We start from the raw sequence: 21,722 nt of genomic DNA, 5'->3' as shown, positions 1-21,722 counted from the left end.
AACTTATTTTTTAAAAAAATAACTGAAGAGAGAGGTGGGATGTAATCATGCTTGTTTATGGTAGCAGGGAGCTCATGAAAAATACTAGAGGTTGGAGGAAATTCCAAGTGTCTAGGAGCGGGAAAACAAAATTCATGGATCTTCTGCTCTTCTCAAAACCAGCACATTCTGTGCAGAGAAGATAGATAGTAATAGAATCTTCCAAAGAAATTGGCTATTAATTTTTTGAGAACATATGTGAAACCATCTGTGAAAAAAAGATGCTGGCCATATATTTGATTTGATTTATTGTATAGGTTTGTGGAGTTTCAACAAAGCCATTTTTAAATATACTTAAAATGTTACTTCTGAGCGACATTGAACAGTCAGATTCCTCTGGCCTGCACCAGTTCTAGGTCAGCCTCTAGGCACCAGCCATGGTTGGAGGCAGAAATGCTTCTGAAAATTGGTTGCTGGAAACCAAAGGGAGGGGAGAGAGTTCTCTCCTGCTCGAATCCTGCTTGCAAGTTTCCAACATGCATCTGTTTGGTTGCTGTACAAACAGCATGCAGGACTAGATGGCCCATTGGCTTGATCCAGCAGGGCTTTTCTTAGGTGAGATAAGGTTAGCAGAAATGAGAGGTGGTAGCTGATGATGTGGACATGACATTACCAGTTGGTGACTTGAGCAGTGGTGGAGGGCAGATAGGTCACCATGGTGCAGGCACACAGCTGCTTATTGGCCAGCAACATCCCATGTGGGCATGGAACTATGACATGATGTCCAGGTCCATGTGGGATATATTGAGCTAGTCAGCAGCTGCTGCTGACCTGGCACCTCTTGCCTCCAGTCCCCCACCCATCAAAAAGGGCACAATGTCCTCTTAGGAATGTGTGCTGCTCCTTTGAATAATTTTTTTTTAAAGCAAGAAGTATGTGTAAGTCCAGGGACACGGGTGGCGCTGTGGGTTAAACCACAGAGCCTAGGAGGTCGGCGGTTCGAATCCCCACGACGGGGTGAGCTCCCGTTGCTCAGTCCCTGCTCTTGCCAACCTAGTAGTTCGAAAGCACGTCAAAGTGCAAGTAGATAAATACTTCCTGCTCAGGCGGGAAGGTAAACAGCGTTTCCATGCACTGCTCTGGTTTGCAAGAAGCGGCTTATTCATGCTGGCCACACGACCCAGAAACTGTACGCCGCCTCCCTTGGCCTATAAAGCGAGATGAGCGCTGCAAACCCAAGAGTCGATCACGACTGGATCTAATGGTCAGGGGTCCCTTTACCTTTATGTGTAAGTCCAAAAAGTGTTTCAGAATAATCCATCTCCTCCCTAGTTAATTCATCATCTCCAGATATATATGCGCAAAATGGCGCCATAAAAATGGGTTACAGTTGCCATAATGGAATGTCTAGGTGCTGTTTTTGTTTGTTTTGATTTTGCAGTGGACTTTATTATTATTATTATTATTATTATTATTATTATTATTCATTTAATTTCTGTACTGCTTTATATTTTAAAGAACAAATCTCAAAGCAGTTTACAACACATTAAAACATGAAATAGAACAATCCAGAATAAAACCCTCTTTTTTATGGCAATGAATGCTTTATGTCTGCTTGGCACTGTGGAGACTGTGTATTCCAATTATTATGTATTCCACAATACATAATAATTTGTTTTAATGAAATTAAATTCCTTTAATTAAGGAATTTTAAATTGTAAGTACTGTATTGTATAAATGAACTGTACTTTTACTTTCCAAACATGATAATGTTATGACAAACCAAGTGACTTTTGATCTGTAAATGGTGTTAAAAATGCATATTTTCCTATTTTCTCTAAGATTTCCGTTCCTTCCCCCCACAAACCAGGAAAAAAATGCCCCGCTGGTTTCAAATTTTCTATAAATTTTATACATCTGCACCTAGCATCTGAAAGGAAACTACCACCCCTGTATTACTGGCCTTTATCACCCTTGGAAAACTTGAAAGTGGGTATTATTATGCCACTAGATAAAATATTTTTTAAAAAAGTTTATTAGCTTGTAGCCCTGAAAACACAGGTTTGTGTTGCAGGAATGCAATGGAGGAGTTCTTACTGTGAGTTCATAGTATTTTTAGTCTGCATATTCCTTGATAAATAAATTTATCAGGAAATAAAGGACAATTTTATGCTGTGTTGTATAACTGTACCTTATTGCAGTGTACTGTAAACCTAAAGTGCAGCTTTCATGCAACAGCCACATGAAACACATGTCTTAAAGCGCATAAAACTCAGCAGGCTTCACTCTGATCAGAGCCCAGATCTAACTGATGGAACATAAGAAGGACTTTTCCTTCTATCAAGTTGGACCATTTTTCCATCTAGGTACATAATGTCTATACCAGGGGTAGACATTCCCTCCAAATGTTGTGGACCATACCATCTCTCTACTACTCTCAAGTATCAGTTCTGAAAAATGGGAACAAAAAATCCAAAATAAAATGCTTTGGAGTGCTACAGATTAAATTTAAGGACAAAGGATGGAATCCAGCTGTTCTGGCCCACAATTCAGTATTACATAATATAAAGGAGTCGAAGCATGCAGTTCCCCCACCTTCTGTTTAATAGAAAGTAGGCACAGTGGGTGCCACTATTGCTGGTCTGATGCAAAGCCCTGTTGTGTGTACTCAGGTCACTGCAGCCATGGGTAGGACTGGGTTGTTGGCCAGTACATTTTTCCTTTTAGGAGGTTAAAGCAATTGAGTAAATGTATTTTCACAAGTGCAGGGTTGCACAGTAGTACGTACTGCAGTTTCATTCTTAGTACTGGAATTTTGTAAGTGTAACTTCTGCTTTCTTCCTTTTATGAAAAAACATTTTAGATATGGGAAAATTGTGTCTACGAAAGCTATTTTGGATAAAACGACAAACAAATGCAAAGGTATGTTCCTTGTTAATTCTTTTTCAATTTTTGCTTTAATATCCTTTAAAATTTGCTTTAAACACACACACACACACAAATGGTCTTGCCATGCATTACTCTGGAGCATTTGTTCCCTAGTAGGTCTGGAATGTACCCAGCCCTACAAACAGGGTGCCAAAACTTCAGATGACTTCAGTCAAATTTAACATGCATGGCACTGTTTGCCATTTAGCCTCAGCTTCAAAGAAGAAAGGGAGGTTTGAAATGCTTCCACCACCCCCCCTTAGCCTGCCGAGAAGAGAACTCTTTACAAAGGACCATTTGACGGCAGAAAGTATCTGAAAAGATTACATATTGTGTAAACTGGCTTTATTAATTAGAACGAAGTAGTGTTAAGCAGTTCTTAATTGCATGTTCCAATCCTCTAATTGTATTTGTGTTCTGTTTCTTTTTGAATATAATGGAGCGGGGGGGGGGGAAGGGTTTCATTTTCACTGACATAATTATAGCTGGGGGGAAACAATAAACTTCTTTCTGAGACACCGGGTGCATTAATTTAGTTTGGTGACCTTCAGTGTAATTATGATTAGATCATTTCCTAACAGAATGAGTGGTGGGTGGAACGTAATGGCAAACACTGACATATCAAGCCCCTCTTTCCAAAAGGGGAGGAACACCACTCTTAAACACAGGAAAGCATCTGCCAACTTAGCAAGGCTAATATTGACTCCCTCCACATTGGGGACAAAGTTGACAAGCAAGAACAAAGAAAGTGAAAGCTCATCATTAACCGAACCCAAACATTTTACTCAAAGGCTGGTGGTAAAAAGCCAGTTATTTCAGAACACATACAGAGAATTTTAATCTCAAAAGAGATCCTATTAATTGGATTTGTCCACATTATTTTCATGCTGATGCTAAACTTAATGCTCAGATGTAGCCAGTGTTTGAAAACAGGAATTACTTAAACTAAATTAGGCTGCAGTCCTATACCCATTTGTGGGAGTGTCCCACTTGGGACTTCACCTGAATAAACATGTATAGGGTTGCAGTGTTAGGATGACAAAGTACCTTTTCTGTGGTGGCCCCCAGCCTGTGGAATGACCTTCCCACCTACATACAGCAGGCAACTGTAGTGAGCTTCTACTTACTCAAGCTTCCGCAGGCCTATGATACTAGTCAAATGAGTCGGGCAGCCATCCCTCATTTCATGTGAGGGGTCTCTTCCCAGGAGGTTGTGGGGACCATCCAGAACAGTGTGGAAGATGAGTGCAGAAGGAAGGTAGAATCTGCATAAGCCATCTCTCTTGCTCTTTCATTAACAAAGGCATGTGCTAGAAAAAAGACTCTTATGCGAATGGAAAGACTCCATTTGCAGAAGGCCACTACAGTCGTACCTAGGAACTCGGACGGAATCCATTCCGGAAGTCCGTTCGACTTCCAAAATGTTTGGAAACCAAAGCACAGCCCCGTTGGATGTTCAGCTTCTGAAAATAGTTCGCAAACAGGAACAGTCACTTCCTGGTTTGTGGCATTTGGCAGCCAAAATGTTCAAGAACTAAGCTGTTCGAAAACCATATATATATACAGTGGTGCCCCGCAAGACGAAATTAATTCGTTCCGCAAGTTTTGTCGTCTAGCGAATTTTTCGTCTTGCGAATCACGAAATCCCATAGGAATGCATTGAAAATCAATTAATGCGTTCCTATGGTCAAAAAAAGTCCAAACAAAGCAAAATTGGTACAACAACAGTTTATTAACTGCTCTTTAAAGTCACACATACTGTAAAGAGCAGTTCAAAAATTGAAGGGAAAATAAATTAACTTTATAAACATGACAGAAAAACATTTAAAAATCAACAAAGTGTACAGTACATTTTCTAAGACTCTGGGGGACCACTCGAAGAAGGCTCCTCTTCCACTCTTTGCTTCTTGCTCAAGAACCTGTCCATAGTCTGCTGCTTCATCCGCCTTTTCAGCACCTCCCTGAAAGGCGACATGACCCTCGTATCAAAAATGTTCCCAACATCATGTGCCACGTGCTTCTCAGGGTGGTGCTGCTCTGCAAAAGTCTGCACCTCCTTCCACTTCAGGCAAATGTCCCTCAGTTTTTCGAAGGACAGCCGTTCCTCAGTTGCTTCCTCCTCTTCCAGTGAGGCTTGCTCCTGCGCAGCCTCTGCCTGCAGTTCGACCAGCTCCACGGTGGTCAGCTCGTCGTCGTGCTCCTCCACCAGCTCGCAGACGTCCTCCTCCGTGACCTCCAGGCCCATGGTCCTCCCCAAGGCAACAATGTCCTGCACCACTGTTGACTCTGGTGCATCAGAGTCACTTGGTGCCACACAGTCCGGCCACAGGCTGCGCCAAGCGCAATTCAAATTTATCTGGCTGATCCCGTTCCAGGCCGTGGTGATCATCTTCAAGCAGGTGACGATGTCGAAGTGGTCCTTCCAGAATTCCCGCAGGGTGATGGCGGTGCAGTCAGTCACCTCGAAGCATCGCCTGAAAAGCTCCTTGGTGTAGAGTTTTTTGAAATTGGCGATGACCTGCTGATCCATCGGCTGGAGCAGTGGCGTGGTGTTAGGCGGCAGGAACATGATGTTGATGAAGCTGAACTCCTCCAACAAGTCCACCTCAAGGCCTTTAGGATGGGCAGGAGCATTGTCCATCAGAAGCAAAGCCTTCAGCGGCAGGTCGTTGTCCAACAGGTACTGCTTGACAGCAGGGCCAAAAGCAAGATTGACCCAGTCCACAAACAGCACACGTGTGACCCAAGCCTTGCTGTTGGATCGCCACATGACACTCAGCTGCTCCTTGTCGATCTTGTGTCTCTTGAAGGCCCGTGGGTTCTCCGAGTGGTACACCAGCAGGGGCTTGATCTTCAGGTCGCCGCTTGCGTTGGCACAGAAGAGCAGGGTCAGACGGTCCTTCATGGGCGTGTGGCCAGGCAACTTGGCCTCCTCCTGTGTGATGAAAGTCCTTTTGGGCATCCTCTTCCAAAACAGCCCGGTCTCGTCGCAGTTGAAGACCTGCTGTGGAACGTAGCCCTCCGTCTTCACAACCTCCAGGAACTCCGCTGCAAAGTCTTCAGCCGCAGAAACATCAGAACTGGCAGCCTCTCCATGCCAGAAAAAAACACACAAGCTTCCAGATTCTTGCAAACCCCTCCCCAACTGTTCCCCCAGCCACCCAGCACACAGAAATTCAAATCCAGTATTTTTTTTAAAAAACAGCAGAGTGGCCCAATGGTCACAGAAAATCATAAAAATGCAGAAAAAAACACACAAGCTTCCAGATTCTTGCAAACCCCTCCCCAACTGTTCCCCCAGCCACCCAGCACACAGAAATTCAAATCCAGATTTTTTTTTTGAAAAAACAGCAGAGTGCCCCAATGGTCACAAAAAATCATAAAAATGCACATTTCTTGGATGTTTATGAAGAAAAACTTGAAGGGGATGGGAGTGGGACGGGGGTTTGAAAATGGACTAGAAGCAATTTATTCAGAGCAAAAAGCCAAGTTGATAGTGAACAATGTGGTGTCGGATGAACTTCTAATTGAAAAAGGGACACGACAGGGGTGCCCTTTATCCCCTCTGCTATTTATCTCTGTTCTGGAGGTATTGCTGAATATGATTAGGGAGGACCAGTTGGTGCAAGGTATAGAGGTCGGAGCGAAACAATACAAACTGAAAGCCTTTGCAGACGACCTAGTCTTGACAGTACAGGAGCCAGTATCTAGTACAAAAAGAGTTCTGGAACTTATCCTGGAGTTTGGTCGGGTGGCGGGATTCAAGTTAAATAAACAAAAAACTAAGGTTTTGGTCAAAAATTTGACACCTACAGAGATAGAGGGGTATCAGAAAGAGACAGAGCTAAGTGTGGTTAAAAAAGTGAAATACCTGGGGGTATACTTGTCCACCAAAAATTTAAATCTTTTTAAAGACAATTATGAAAAATGTTGGTTGGAAATTAAAAAGGATTTGGATATTTGGTCAAGATTGAAACTTACCTTGTCAGGCCGAATCGCAGCTATAAAAATGTGTGTTTTGCCAAAAATGCTATTTTTATTTCAAACCCTTCAGGTCGTGGACAGAATGGAATGTTTTGGAAAATGGCAGAAGGATATTTCTAAGTTTGTCTGGCAGGGCAAAAAGCCCCGAATAAAATTTAAAATACTAACCGACTCAAAAGAAAGAGGGGGGTTTGCCCTGCCGGACTTAAGGTTGTACTATGAAGCTGCAGCCTTCTGCTGGTTGAAGGATTGGTTCCTGTTAGAAAACACTGATGTCCTAGATCTGGAGGGGTTTGATAATGTGTATGGTTGGCATGCATACTTGTGGTATGACAAGGCGAAGGTTCATAAACTGTTCAAAAACCATATTGTCAGAAAATCAATTTTTGCCGTCTGGATGAAGTACAAGGATTTATTAGAAAACAAGACCCCGAGGTGGTTATCACCTGTGGAAGCCAAGATCTCAAAAAAAAAGCCCAATATGGAGGCCTATTGGCCAAAATATTGGGAACTGATCGAAAGAGTTGGAGACAATTGGAAGCTCCAAAGCCAGGACAAATTAAAAGGTAAGGTGCGAGATTGGTTACATTATGCTCAAATTCAAGAGGTATTCAAAATGGACAAAAAAGTGGGTTTCCAGTTGGAGAAATCGAAACTGGAGACGGAGTTACTAGAACCAAAGATTAAGGTACTTTCGAGGATGTATGACTTGCTGCTTAAATGGAACACACAGGATGAGACAGTTAAATCTGCTATGATAAAATGGGCACAGGATGTAGGACACAACATTATGTCTGAGGACTGGGAAAGGTTATGGAACACCGGTATGAAATTCACGGCATGTAGTGCCTTGAAAGAGAACATTATGAAAATGGTATACCGGTGGTACATGACCCCAGTCAAGCTGGCTAAAATATACCATCTTTCTGATAATAAGTGTTGGAAATGCAAGGAGGCAGAAGGGACATTCTTTCACCTCTGGTGGACCTGCCCGAAAGTAAAGGCCTTTTGGGAAATGATACATAATGAGTTGAAAAAGGTATTTAGATATACCTTTTCTAAGAAACCAGAGGCCTTTCTTCTGGGCATGGTGGACCGGAAGGTGCCAAAGAAGGACAGAACCTTGTTTATGTATGCAACCACAGCAGCTAGGATTCTCATCGCTAAGTTCTGGAAAACACCAGATTTACCCACACTGGAGGACTGGCAGACGCAGTTGATGGACTATATGGAGTTGGCAGAAATGACTGGCAGAATCCGAGATCTGAGCGAAGAAACTATGGAGGAGGACTGGAAAAAATTTAAGGACTATTTGCAAAAACATTATAAGTTGTTTGAATGTTAAGATAGCGCACGATTAAGAAATGTTATGTTTCCGCAATTTATTTTAAGAAATGATAAAGTAAGTAATGATAGAAAAAACGAGAAATATTTGAAACAAATTATTATGTTTATTAACAATGTCAAAACCAAATTACAATTTTTTGAAATTGGTAACATAATACATTTAAAGGTATAATAAGATGGGAAACAAGATAACAAATTGCTGAACTGGCTAGAACAATGAATGCAATGCTGAGAGGATGTGAGGAGGTCCAAAAGTGAATTGCTGAAAGATGTTAAGGAAGGTTTCATAACATTTTTTCTTGTTTTTATTTTTCTTTATATATATATATAAAAAATGTTTCTTGCATGTTGCCATGTAAACAAATTTGTTAATCTATGAAAAGAAACGCAATAAAAAATCTTTTAAAAAAAAAAAAATCATAAAAATGCAGAAAAAACACACAAGCTTCCAGATTCTTGCAAACCCCTCCCCAACTGTTCCCCCAGCCACCCAGCACACAGAAATTCAAATCCAGAATTTTTTTAAAAAAAGAGCAGAGTGCCCCAATGGTCACAGAAAATCATAAAAATGCAGAAAAAAACACACAAGCTTCCAGATTCTTGCAAACCCCTCCCCAACACCAAGTCCTTGAATTCCAAACACCCCAACCCAAAATCCAAAACCCCCCAAAAAAGTTTTAAAAACTTAACTTACCAAATGGCTGCAAAAGAAGTTCTGGAAAAGCTTCAAAAATCACCAAAGTCTTTAAAAACCTCAAAAAAGGCTACTATGTACACTGCGTTCTATGAGTTGCTCCTCGAAGTCAAGTCGCAACTGTATTAACAGTGTTAAGAAAAAGGAAACAAACTTGCAAGACGTTTTTGTCTTGCGAAGCAAGCCCATAGGGAAATTCATCTTGCAAGGCAACTCGAAAACGGAAAAACCTTTCGTCTAGCGAGTTTTTTGTCTTGCGAGGCATTCGTCTTGCGAGGTACCACTGTATATATTCTAAATATTGGGGGTATCCAATGAAGTAGCTCTGTAAGCACAAGGACTTTTGACTGCACAGTGAAAATTCACCTCCCACTCTTATCCCTGTGTACTCCCTAAATCTGTTCTGGGACTTCCCGCAGTGCTCCAGAACAAAGTTGGGAATGTCTCCCTAGGTGAAGATATGGAGGGAAAGTTCCATTGAACAAATGGAAATCTTTGCACTAATAGAACTACTTTGTTGGATACTATCTACTGTGATTTTTTTTTTAAAAAAATCAAAGTAAAGCTTTGCATTTCCTTAAATGTCATATTCAAGGCATATAAAAAGGGCTTTGTTGACTTTCTCCCTTTTAATCAAATACCTAATTTCAAACATTTCTGATAGTTGGGGAAATGCGCTACAGTAAAAAACAATACAATGCACAATAAAATTAAAATCCAAACACAATCTATATTCCAAATAAATTAAAACTTGTAACAATGGGCATCAAGGGCCAACAAAGGCGAAAGTAAATAAAAACGTATTCAGCAACTGAACTAGCATTGGCATATGCCTTATTGCTCGGGGAAAGTTATGGGTGCTGCCACCAAAAAGACTGCTTAATCTCCTCTGTTTTACCACCATGACCACCATCAATAAAGAATATATAAGAAGTTGCAAAACAGTCTCTTTAATTTAGTATATGGGTGCACTCCCAGTTGCCATCTAATCCTTGACTGGGTTTAATAAAGATTTCCAGATTCCTATCTAGGATGACTGCGATGAGAGTGTCCACCCAAGGAGACAGCATGCATTCCTCCTTTTAATTTAACTGCATGTAGTGAAAATCTGCTGGTCTGCACAAAGCACTAAAAACCATGAGCAAGCTTTAATTGAACTCAGACACATCCTCTTCTTCACATCTTCCTGCATGGCTGCATCTTCCTAATTTACTTTTAGTTTCAAAGAATATCCACTTTGTATTACACCCCGGTTTACAACAACCAATGATTAGTTGCTGAATAAGCCAACTTCAAGCCATGGTTTATGAAGCTGGCTTGTTGTAACAGCCTGTTGCTTGTTTTAAACCAGGATTCTTGGTTCATGCATGTTGCTCACCCATGGTTCTTTCAAACTAGTCTTGGCCATGGGGTGATGGGGAGAATGCAGGCCCTACTCTTTGCTGAATCTCTCAGAAGCTTGCCAACATAATAAGCACTGAACCATGGCATGGTGCAAGTATGAACCAGCCCAAGAATAACGTGTTGTTGTTTGTTTTTTTAAAAAAATCTGGATAAGCAGGTTGTTGTATTTAGTGATATTGCAGTCATATTTCAGTGCAGATAAGGGTTAGCAACAAATATGGGCTAAATACATTTAGCCATTCTCTTCACGATGAGATAGCACCATTCATGGATGAATGCCCATTGTATATTGTATATTCAGTAGATGTACAAATAATGCGCATATACAATTTTTGTAAAAGGCTACAAGTGATAGCCTTATATATGGCACTGAACAAGGAATCATTATAGGCAGTAAATGGAGCATGTGCCAATAAAAAACCAAATCCAAACAAACGTCTCAGATATTTGTTTTTTGCGATATGAAATGTTTCAAACTAAGGCAACAACTCTTTTCTAGTGAATTGTGCAGTAGTAACGGTTAAAGAAAAAAAGCCTTTTGGAAGCTCCGGAAAACAATGCAGAGTGTGCTTTCATAGACACTATTTCCTCATCCTCGTTTTTTAGGGGATGGTTATGAGGATGAAATAAAACATGCATGTTATAAGCCATTGCCCTTAAGCTTTCAGATGAAATAAAAAGTGAACACTTCAGCTTTTCTTACCCATAAATAAATAAATGTTTTAAATTCCAGGTTATGGTTTTGTAGACTTTGACAGTCCAGCCGCAGCTCAGAAAGCAGTATCCGCTCTGAAGGCCACTGGAGTCCAAGCACAGATGGCAAAGGTAAGATAAATGCATTTGGACCACTCGGATAGTAATCTCAGAAACCTGTGTCCTCCAGTTATTGTCGGACATTTTAACTCCCATCATCCCTCACTGCTGACCATATTGGCTGGGGATAAGAAAAGAGTTATAGTCCAGCAACACCTGGGGAGCCACATATTCTTCACCCCTGCTCTACACTCTGGTGATAGTGAATCCTTCCTGGCATGAAATCAATGCTTTCTCATCAATGCCTTCTCATAATGGAGCTTCTCATGTGTACTTGAAGTCCTCCATCATTTTAAAAAACAAAACATGCTCATGGGGCAAGGTCTTAAACCATCACCTAGGATGACTTTTGACAGTACTACTCCTGGGGTAGTTAGATTTTGTTACCATAAATCTATAGTGATGACAATTTGTCACTTGAAGAGAAACTAAATACTTTACTCAGGAAGTAGTCACCACTTTTGGCTACCTTACAGAGCATGCCTGGAATCTTTCCCTCTAATTCCAGTCTCCAGGCATGAGTGTTGTTGATTAATGTAGCCAAAACAGCACAACAACGCAGAGAAAGGAGGTTATCAGTAGAGGAGGGGAAACCCCAAGGTTTGCAACAACAAACCTTTAGGAAGAAAAGTAAGGGAAGAAGCACATGGAACTTGGACTAGAAAAATGGCTTACTTTGGAGATGGAGGAAGCCAAATGTCAGGCATGGTTCACTCACTAAAAAATAAATTGCGGTATTTTTGTCAGGTTCTGCTGATCTAGAATCAGCCATTTCAGCCACCAAAAGAAACGTAATCTGATAAAACTCAAGTCAGCCTGAGTAATGCTACAAATGTTCCCATTTTACAAAGGCCAAAGGTTGCCAACAGAATGCATATAAATTAGGAGAAAGAGCACTCTTGTGGAAAGAACTGAACAGCGGGGGGCGGGCATAAACTTTATTCAGAATCTGAACTTCATTAAATAGAAAATCCCTGCCATTTCCTGAAAAATTTTGTATTGGTTATAGCAGCAAAACACTTAATTTTTCTAAAGCATATTCCCCTACTTCCAATGGTAATTCAGTGCTTACCTCTCTGCAGTAACGGCATATGAAATGAAAGAAGTAGAAAATGACTGAAGAGTGTGAATCTTTGCAGAGTTAGAATAGAGCAGTTCGAATAGTCTTTATTTGTATGTCGAACTTTCATAAGACCAGCAAGTGGGAGCCATTGGTGTGGTGGTTGCTCTTGTTGTTATCCAACTACAAGTCAGTCAAAATATAATTACAACAAAAGAGATACATTAATGATAGAGATATAATGATAGAGATATAAAGGTAACAGAACTCTCTGGGATGCGTGGTCATCAGCTGCCAACACATTTTAATAGCAAATCTATTCCAACAATACTGTTTACCTAAACAGAATATATATAATTTCTTAAGTGACTTGCAACATCCTGAAAAGTATGTACTCCTGTACTCTGGTGCACTAATATATTATAGACATACCCCACTTTTCCACAAGGTTAGTTAACTTTATTGTATTTACTATTTCCCATGTTTTGATCCTCCAATCTTTTGCTGTCTGGATCCTTATCTTTGTCCACTTGTGACAGATTATAATACAGGCAGCTGTCAATAATGGGAACTATTGTAAACTATGAGTGATGCAGGTCTTCTGCACATACATATATTGCAATCATTCTTTAAAGTCTATCCTTCCAAATTTGAAAACATAGTACTTTCTAAAATATTCAAGTGACTAATTAATGTGAGAGCCCCTCAGAATGATTAAATATGAAACAAATCTGGCACACCTTTCTTGTCCGTTCTGCTTCTTCTTGAGTAATGTATAAACCAGGGTGGCTTTTTTCAGCTTAGGCAATATTTTTCCAAATTCTCCACTGAGGAACAGTGGAGCTAATAACCTGAAATGTCCTTGGATTAGTTCCAGGACAGCAAAATGAAAACCATATGTCTATTACTTAATGCACATTTTATCACATGCATGCACACTTGCTCTTACTAGATGACTTTCTTGCATTATGGCTGTTCTGTGGGTCTCTGTGTTAATGGTGGTGTCATAATATTTAATATCTAGGCACGTGACGGGTGAGAGGAACACACAAAACAAAAACTGGAAATAGTGCACATTTGTCTCCAATGTTAATGAGCCCTCTTTGTGTGAATTTGGATGGTGATGCTTTTAAATGCAGCAATGTGTTTATGGTTATGCTCTTAAATTTCAAACGGAAGTTGGAAATACAAGAGGATAGAAATCTGAAAAGGCAACAGTGCTCTGAACTATGTGTATGTGCTGATGGGGTCCACTTATAAAACTCAAAAGGCAATGTGACTATAATTTCATCACCCTTATTACATATGATGAGTGATAAGCATCTAATTCCATAGTATTTGGAATGAGCAGAGTTTCAGTCAGCAAAGGGGAGAGAAAGGGAAATATATTTCACATGTGAATAGCAGAGTTGGCTAACTAGAGATGTCATCCTGGTTCAGGCATGCAGAGACCACATTTTCCAGATTATATGGTGGCCTGGACCTAGTCTGATGGAGAGGATAAACCTGTGTGTGGTTTGAACCATTGCAGACAGAAGCTTACAAGGTTCAATGTTCCTTTGCTTGTTTATTTTGAAAATCTCACACAGAAAGCTAGCATGTCACAGAGAACACGAGCCTAGAACCTGTACATCTAGTTTGCTGTAGACTGAGCACTATGTTTACTAACCTGCATCAAGAAGGAAATGTAGTTTTAGCCCATATGTAAGCTTAATTTTTTGTGTAATGCAAGGGACCATTATTTACCGTTATGTTGGCTGGTTAAAGGGGTTAGGGCTATAAAGTTAGGCAGCTGACAATATTGTTATATAAATGACAGGGTTCAGGAAATGACATCTTAATGTGTTTGCTCTTCAACAAAAGGTTTCCTATTTTGAATAAGGGCTATTGATGCTGTGCAATACAGTAATTTTATTAAAACAGAAGTTATGTGATCACTTAGTGCACAGAAGGGTATGGTTTCTGTTATGTTTTATTCCCCCCCCCCTTTGTTACATATAAAGCAATGGTTATGTAGTACTAATACTATTCTATTATGCCAACCCTGCTACCACCACCCAAACACACTCTAAACACCTCCAGTTCTCACTCCAACTACCACCCAGTCTGAAACTCAACTTAATCTCTGAACAGTCTCACACTAGTGTTGAGGCTCCCTCTCAAACTCTTATTCAGTCACCACTCACTTCCAGCATTCCAAGAACTCTCTCCTTCTCCCAGCCTAACACATACCTTAATTTAAATACCATAATTACCTACACACTTACCTTAATTACTCTAATATCATGACACACACACACAATTATATTTACTTAAACACCAGAACATCACCGTAGACAGTAGAGTGAGATGTCTTTTACAACATACTTACTCTGGACCACTGCTTGGTCTCTTGGATTCCTGTTACATGAACTCAAGTCTACTTCTTAAGTTTATTGTGTTAATTTGCCTACTCCACCTAATTTCCATGAGCTCAATGCAAGGTTAAAATAAGGTCTGAACACCTATACATGCCTACAGCATATGCCCATTGATTTAATTAATTGAGAGTTCCTCTTACAAAATAAAAACCATTTATTTTTATTTTTCCCCATGAATACTTTTGGCTTTTTGTGGTCCTCTCAAATAAGGTTAGTGGAATACACGTGGAGCTTCTAAAAAGTCTCATTGCATTGTTTTCTTAACAAAGCGCTGAACATCTTCATACAAAGGGTTGTCCTCTTATCCAAAAGGCACTTAGGAATGTCTCCATTCTCATGAATTGAAAAGAAACGCTGTTTCAGATTTGCTCAGCTATGTTCTTGTACCATAGTCTGGCGAAAAATAAAGGCCCCTTTCAGCCATGCTGCTTGTCTTGTTTGAATGCCACTATAATCAGGAAGCAGATACTGTCTTTTGTGTTCATACATAGCTTTAAGACCAGTATGAATGGCACACCATTTTTCTGTTTCAGTGAAGCTTTCTAGTAGCAGTGCTGAAAGTTCCGTGATGGGATTGAATTGAGGAATCTTGTGCTAAGCTCTATGAGGTTAAGACTTCTCTTCCGGCACTATCTGCCCTGTGAGGAGGAGGAAGAGGCTAGGGAGGCAGGCACAGACAACATTAGGGCCTGCTCCAGTGGGACTGTCCCCTCCCATCGGGCTAACTTTGTTTTAGTCCTTTAGAATCATAAGCTGCCTTGGGTGCCCACACAGGAAGTCATGTATGAATGCAGTGAATGAATGAATGAATGAGGTACTAGATTGTGATTGTCAGCACTGAGTTGCAAGCTGAGGAATAATTTGGTCATAATTGCACTAATGTGCGAAAGACTCCCATATTATTGTGGGTTGCTACACACGTTTCCTCCAACAATACTTAGATCATTTGGGGGATAGGGGCGCAATCTTTCCTCAGGTGGCAAGTTGTTGAAAGAGTTACATGAGCATCATTTCACTTCACTACTTATGTGTATCCCTTGTTGGGAAGCAAGTAACATACTGAACCATGATATACATGGCACTTTCTCCCCTGCCATTGCAGTGGAATCAAGTTCTATGAACCAGAAAGGATTATCAATCATGCCTACTGAAAATGTTGCCATACAATGTTACCTTTGCTTCCGTTGGCATTTTTTATATTTGACTAGATAATGCAAGGTGTGTTTCTTGTTTTTGGTTTTTGGTTTTTATTTTCCCCTTTCTCTTAACTGGTTTAAAGCTGCAGTTCTATACCCACTTACTGGGAAGTGATCCCCATGGAACATAATGGCTCTGTGTTCCCTGTCTCTCTCTCCAGCTTTCAAAGAGAGCTAGATAAATACATATGGTGGTCCCCATGTGTTGGGATATTGTTTTGGTGCTCCCAGCATACTGAGAGCTTCTACTAACATGGTCTTTTAAGGAAATCTGCAATAAGCCCCACTAATCTTTTGGAACTTCCTGAGGGTCACAGCCTTTCTGCAGAGCAAAGAGAATGCAAAGCTGCTTGCAAGTATATTAAAACATAACAAAAGTTGTTAAAGCAATGGTTAATTTTTAAAATATTAAGTGGGAGGAGGGGGACACCTATATGACAGCAGCCAGATTGGATTGGATCCAGCCTTGCTTACAGCAGACCTACTGAAATCAGTAAGTTAGTTGTGGCTAATATAAGACCCATCAATTTCAATTGCTTTATTCTAAGCATGACAATTTATCAGCAGAAGCAATGAGAGGAGGCTACATAGCCAATGTTCCCAGACAGAGAATTACATAATGTAGACTCCATGATAACTAGAAAAAAGACCCAGCTTTATATTACAACTTGGCCCTACAAATTTGGGAACATGAATGAAGGATTCAGCCACAGACCTCAAAGGCCATGGAGGTATATCCACGGTGGCTGCAATTCATCCATAAAAATTTCTATAACATATGAATTTCGTTGCAATTATGATGTTTTCTGCCTCTGCTGATCTTTTCCCCTATTTTGTGCACCTATTGCACAATATAGGCAATTCAAGGCACCATTCCAAACTAAATAAATACAACCACTTTTTTTTTTTAAAGAGGCTTAGTATTTCAACTTGTTTGGGAGGGGGGGAACTTCTAATTATAGAGATTGTGATTTCAAGGGTGAGCTCTGTGTTCTAAACGGTCTTGGAGCACAATTATTTCAACTTCATGCTTCATGTACTTTTTAAAAGGAAAAACAGGATGTGCGTGAAGACGAAAACCATATGATTAAACAATTAACCGTGCTGTTAGCATTACAACAGCATTCATTGTAACAAAGTACCTTTAAATAGTTCCTTGAGATCAATGAACAAAAACAATAACCATGCTAATTTATTTTATTTTATTTTATTTTTAGAGAGAGGACCCTGATAATTAGCTTACTAATGTAGACTTGGGAGTTCTTTTTTACTGATGCATTTTTGTGGCTGTTCCAGACCAGAAATAAAGCCATATATGGATGCCTAGTTCAACCCATTTGCTGAATGGGTCAGAGCAGTAACTGACAGCACTGCAGCTGAAGCTGAATAGTTTTACATTTAACTGTGGGTGCATCTTCAGTGATACACACGAGCACTGCTTCCATGGGAAGGCAGGCCAGCTAGGATCGAATTGGCAAAAGGGTCTTCCATACAGTCACATGTTTTCTGAATGGCTGTCTGTTAGCCGTGACCCTTTGCAATGGAAGAGAAAACAGATGTTTTATCATGCTGCCAAGTTGTTGGGGCCCCCCCCCCTTGCATGTTAGGAACAGTTCTACACACAGGGAGTTTTTGTTAATTAGTTTCAGATGATGAGTGGGAGTTTTACACCATGCAGGACCTCCAGTTACTGCTCTTCTATCCAACACCCCACCCCCATCTGCCACCCCTGCCCTGCTCAAGTCGATGCTCACGGCTGGCTGTCCCCATTTCTTAATAAATGCTGAACATAGCTTTATGCTTATTAGATACTTAATCCCTTGAGTGCCTAAGGAAGAATAACATGCATACATACAGAAGAACGCTAACTTAAAATCAGCCTTGTTTTGATATGCTTGAGGAAAAGCAAATAAGTGAATTCAGCAGACTCGAAAGCTTTTAGTTCTAAGTTACCTTTCCCTCCCTTTTTGTTAGCTGACGCCCAACACAGGAGTTCTTCTTTTGCAAGGACCAGTTTACTTCTTGTATTTATTATTCAATGTGGTGCGGTATAAAACATAATAATAAATGCAATAAAACAATGCAATCCCTTCAAAACAGAAACATAGCAGCACATTTTGATACACAATCTCAAAAATCTTTACAGAAACAGCAACAGGACAGCAGTATTATAAAATATCATAAAACATCCACCATGCAGTGTGGAAGGTGAAATAAAAGCTGGTATCAATTATCTGGGAATGCTTATCAAATAAAAAATAAAAAATAGGTATTTAAAAGGTAACTGAGACAAACCACTGTTGGTGCCTTTTGTATTGCATAAACTGGGTGCCATCATTGAGAAGCCCACTGCTGTGTTGCTGCCTGATGTATTTTTTGGACAGGCCGAAAAGCATCCTCCACCTAAAAGCGTTGCTGTGTTATTATTCCTTTCTTTTTACTAGATAGGACCTGCTACAAATTGCTGAGGTGACACATATGCTTTCTGAATGATTTTGTATTGTATATTCAGTTCCATAGTCTCGCCTTTGAGAAGCATGTGCTTCTCGTGAGTCTTTGCTATATGGATTCTCAGAGCCTGATCGTGCATGGAAGTTGCCCTCACTTTAAATTTGTTACTGCTTTGTATGAACGCCTTGGGGTGTTTGTACTATTCTCATGTCATCTGTTTATTCATAATCTGCATCTTTATATAATGTTAAGATAGAGCCAACGACTTCTTAGTCTTCCCTGTCAAAGAGAGGATGAGATAGTGTATATAAATATGGAAGGCAGCTTCGGGAGGCAGAAAAAGAGCTCCTGATCACACATGCTCTAATTTATCTCAAGCTCACTCAAACAAGATAGTTAGAGCCAAATACTCCAGTGCAAACATACAGATTCCCTTTCTGTCTACAACTGTCCTCACTAACTTCAGGGGGTTGACTGGGAGTCCTGAGGTGGATTTTTAGAGGGGAAATTGGCAACAGAAAACCTATGGGCAGAAGGGTCTCCTACTTGCACATCAGAATCTTTGAACCCGAGCCATGGTTTTTTGACCAACTCTGAGCAAAGCCACTTTATTCTGCAGAACTTTTGAAATAGGCCTTGTGATCTGTTGTGGACTTTCATGTGAATCGTCTTAGCTAACTGATTAAAATGGGGACATTTTTTTCAGGGATGCAGTATCCAGCATGGCAAAAGCCCTTACATTGTGCAGCAAATACATTCCTTTTTATCTATTTATTTTCCCATGAATGTAATTCTAGAGACGATAATGGCTTATGTTGTCAGAAGAAGGAAGAGCTTATTCTGTGAATGGTAGTAACGATGAATAGATGTAATCTTACATTTTGGCCACAGCCGTTTCTCTAGTTTCATTGATCTCCTAGGGAAGTCTTGAGAGACTGCTATTCAGTGACTTCAAAATTACACATTTAGCTACGACTGCTGTTGGTACCACTTTATTGTGGAGACTTTCACAGCAAAGTAAGTCTCATGGGTACAATTTTATGTACAAAATTTCCAATATTCTTCTGAAAAGTAATATTATTATTTTTATTGCTTTTTTTCAGCAACAAGAGCAGGATCCAACTAATCTATATATTTCCAATTTGCCACTTTCAATGGATGAACAAGAGCTGGAGAATATGCTGAAACCTTTTGGGCAAGTTATCTCTACAAGAATACTTCGTGATTCCAATGGCACAAGTCGTGGGGTTGGCTTTGCAAGGTACGATGGTAGCTATCTTTTATATCACTTCATGAATAGTATCTTCAGAACAATTATAGTTAAAGTAAAATGGAGGTGCTTAGCAATGGAAAACAGTATCTTACCATGACAAGAAACTCAAAACAAAGATGGTAGGACTGATCATTTAACCAAAATATTAATGGGTCAAATAATATTCAAGGATGCATGGCATGCACCTATTAGTACTGTAATAGAGAATTGTGCAAATGTCAAATATTGGCATTAACAGCTTTTTATTAATGTACCAGCCACAAAAGACAAAAGTGTATGTTTAAAGGTGGGTGTGGTTAAAGAACATAAGATGTTATAGTCTAAATCAGCATGGCAGCTGGGGCTGATGGGAATTATAGTCCAAAACTGCTGAAGGGCACCAGGTTTGGAAAGGCTGGTCTTAGAGGAATGGGTGTGGGGCCTCGACTTTTGAAGAAAAAAGGGCTTTCGCACCACCTTTGCTTTAAGGTGCAATTTGAATTTTATTGCTCTCTTGCAGCTAAAAGATGGGACACGACTGACACAAGGGCAATATTGACTTATTAGACAATATTAAACTGCAATCAAACAAGTTGTTAGTTGCCTTCTATTCCAATCCTAATATTGCTGCCTTATTCTTTGCATGTTTTTAATTGGCTCAGTTATTTTAAGGGTTCTTACACAATGAGTACTCAGAAATAATTACCCAGTATTGCCATATCCATACAAAGGTAATATACTAAGTTGAATTTGATTAGTAATTACACACAAGAAACCTGTTAAACTAAATAAGGAAAACTGTATTCATACCCAAGACAAGTTGAATTTCCTTTTTAGATAGTTCCAATGTGCAATGAGAAAAACACTGCCATTTGAATGTTTACTTTCAGCCTTTAATAGTGGAACGATGATTGGGGGGGGGAGCATAAATCTTGCCCCAAATTTATTTTTTCAAAACACACAATTAAAGCATCCTTCTCACACACATACAAAAATGTGCAAGCACTTCATAGAGCTTGTAGGAGGAGCCGGGGAGAGACAGTGAGATAGATATGGACACAGACATAATTCCAAACCCTAGGAAGCTTCTTAATAATGAGTCAGATCACTGGTCCATCCATCTCAATATTGACCAATAGCATCTCTCAAGGAGATTTTCCAGCCATAAATTCTGGGAAGTGAACCAGGAACACACTACATTCAAAGCATGTGTTCTACCACTGATCTATGGCCTCTCTCCCTGGTTTGGCACTACAGGATTCATCTTGGGTTCATCTACTAAGATTCACTGCCTCCCTTTTTGTCAGAAAACTGCAGTTGGCCCACTTTGCATGTTCTGGCAAACAATGGCCAGCAAGCCATGAGGAAAGACATCACAGTGCACAAAGGGATGAAGGGAGTGCACAAGTCATATGTTTATCCACATACTGCCCAAGCCTTGTTTTGTCATTACGACTGGACTGGGCTGGAGGCTTTGTCATTGTGACCTAATAAGAAAGCAAAACATGTGCAAGTCAATATTACACAGTTATCTCCTATTTTTGTCTTTTGCACAGGATGGAATCGACAGAAAAATGTGAAGCAGTAATTGCTCATTTTAATGGGAAATTTATTAAAACACCCCCAGGAGTTTCAGGTAGGTCTAAGTATTCTTCTGAAAATGTTACAATCTAATGATTCCTGTAACTAGATTATGCAAGCTGCACCTGCATAACACCACCTCTAAAAGGAGGGTGAACAGCACTGCAATAACCCTGTTACATACTGTCTGGAGCCCTGAGGAAGGACACTCTGTGCTGTTCAGGCCCTTGGGGGGTTGAGGAAGAAATTTCAGGAATGCCGAAACATCTCTTCTTTCTTACCTTTCCCTTGAGTCCTTCCCTGTGGGCTAGTAGGCTTGTAGACCCAATACGAATTCACACACCTTTACTTGAACATCCAAATCATCATTCCCCGAATGTATTCATGAGGGCACATGCAACTTGTGAACTGAGCAAGTGAGCATAGTTGGTAGTATTTCTGTGATCACAGCAGCATTTTCTTTACATTATAGAGGTTTGCATATAATAGGAGAAGCTCTGAGAATACTGTAACTCTGACAAGGGAAGGTAGCTCTCTGAATTTGTATTACACAGCTCCAGTCTGCTGCTGAGTATGGGCAGAGAGATTAAGGGTGCTGTTGACTCCAGTGATC

General features: G+C 40.1%; 1 protein-coding gene across 4 annotated transcripts in view; it reads left to right on the top strand.

The window, feature by feature from the left end:
- RBMS1 (RNA binding motif single stranded interacting protein 1) overlaps nt 1–21,722 on the top strand; it is a 119,450-nt gene that overhangs the window by 77,673 nt on the left and 20,055 nt on the right. For all 4 annotated transcript variants that reach the window (XM_081199033.1, XM_081199032.1, XM_081199031.1 and 1 more), the window contains exons 3-6: nt 2,843–2,901; nt 11,070–11,161; nt 19,380–19,537; nt 21,085–21,164. In XM_081199033.1, coding sequence (XP_081055159.1) covers nt 2,843–2,901; nt 11,070–11,161; nt 19,380–19,537; nt 21,085–21,164 — 389 coding nt within the window. The remainder of the gene's footprint in view (nt 1–2,842; nt 2,902–11,069; nt 11,162–19,379; nt 19,538–21,084; nt 21,165–21,722) is intronic.

The sequence above is a fragment of the Podarcis bocagei genome (assembly GCF_964188305.1).
Source record: "Podarcis bocagei genome assembly, chromosome: 1".
NCBI lineage: Eukaryota > Metazoa > Chordata > Lepidosauria > Squamata > Lacertidae > Podarcis > Podarcis bocagei.
Note: the sequence above shows the minus strand (reverse complement) of the source record. Positions and strands in the feature narration are given on the sequence as shown.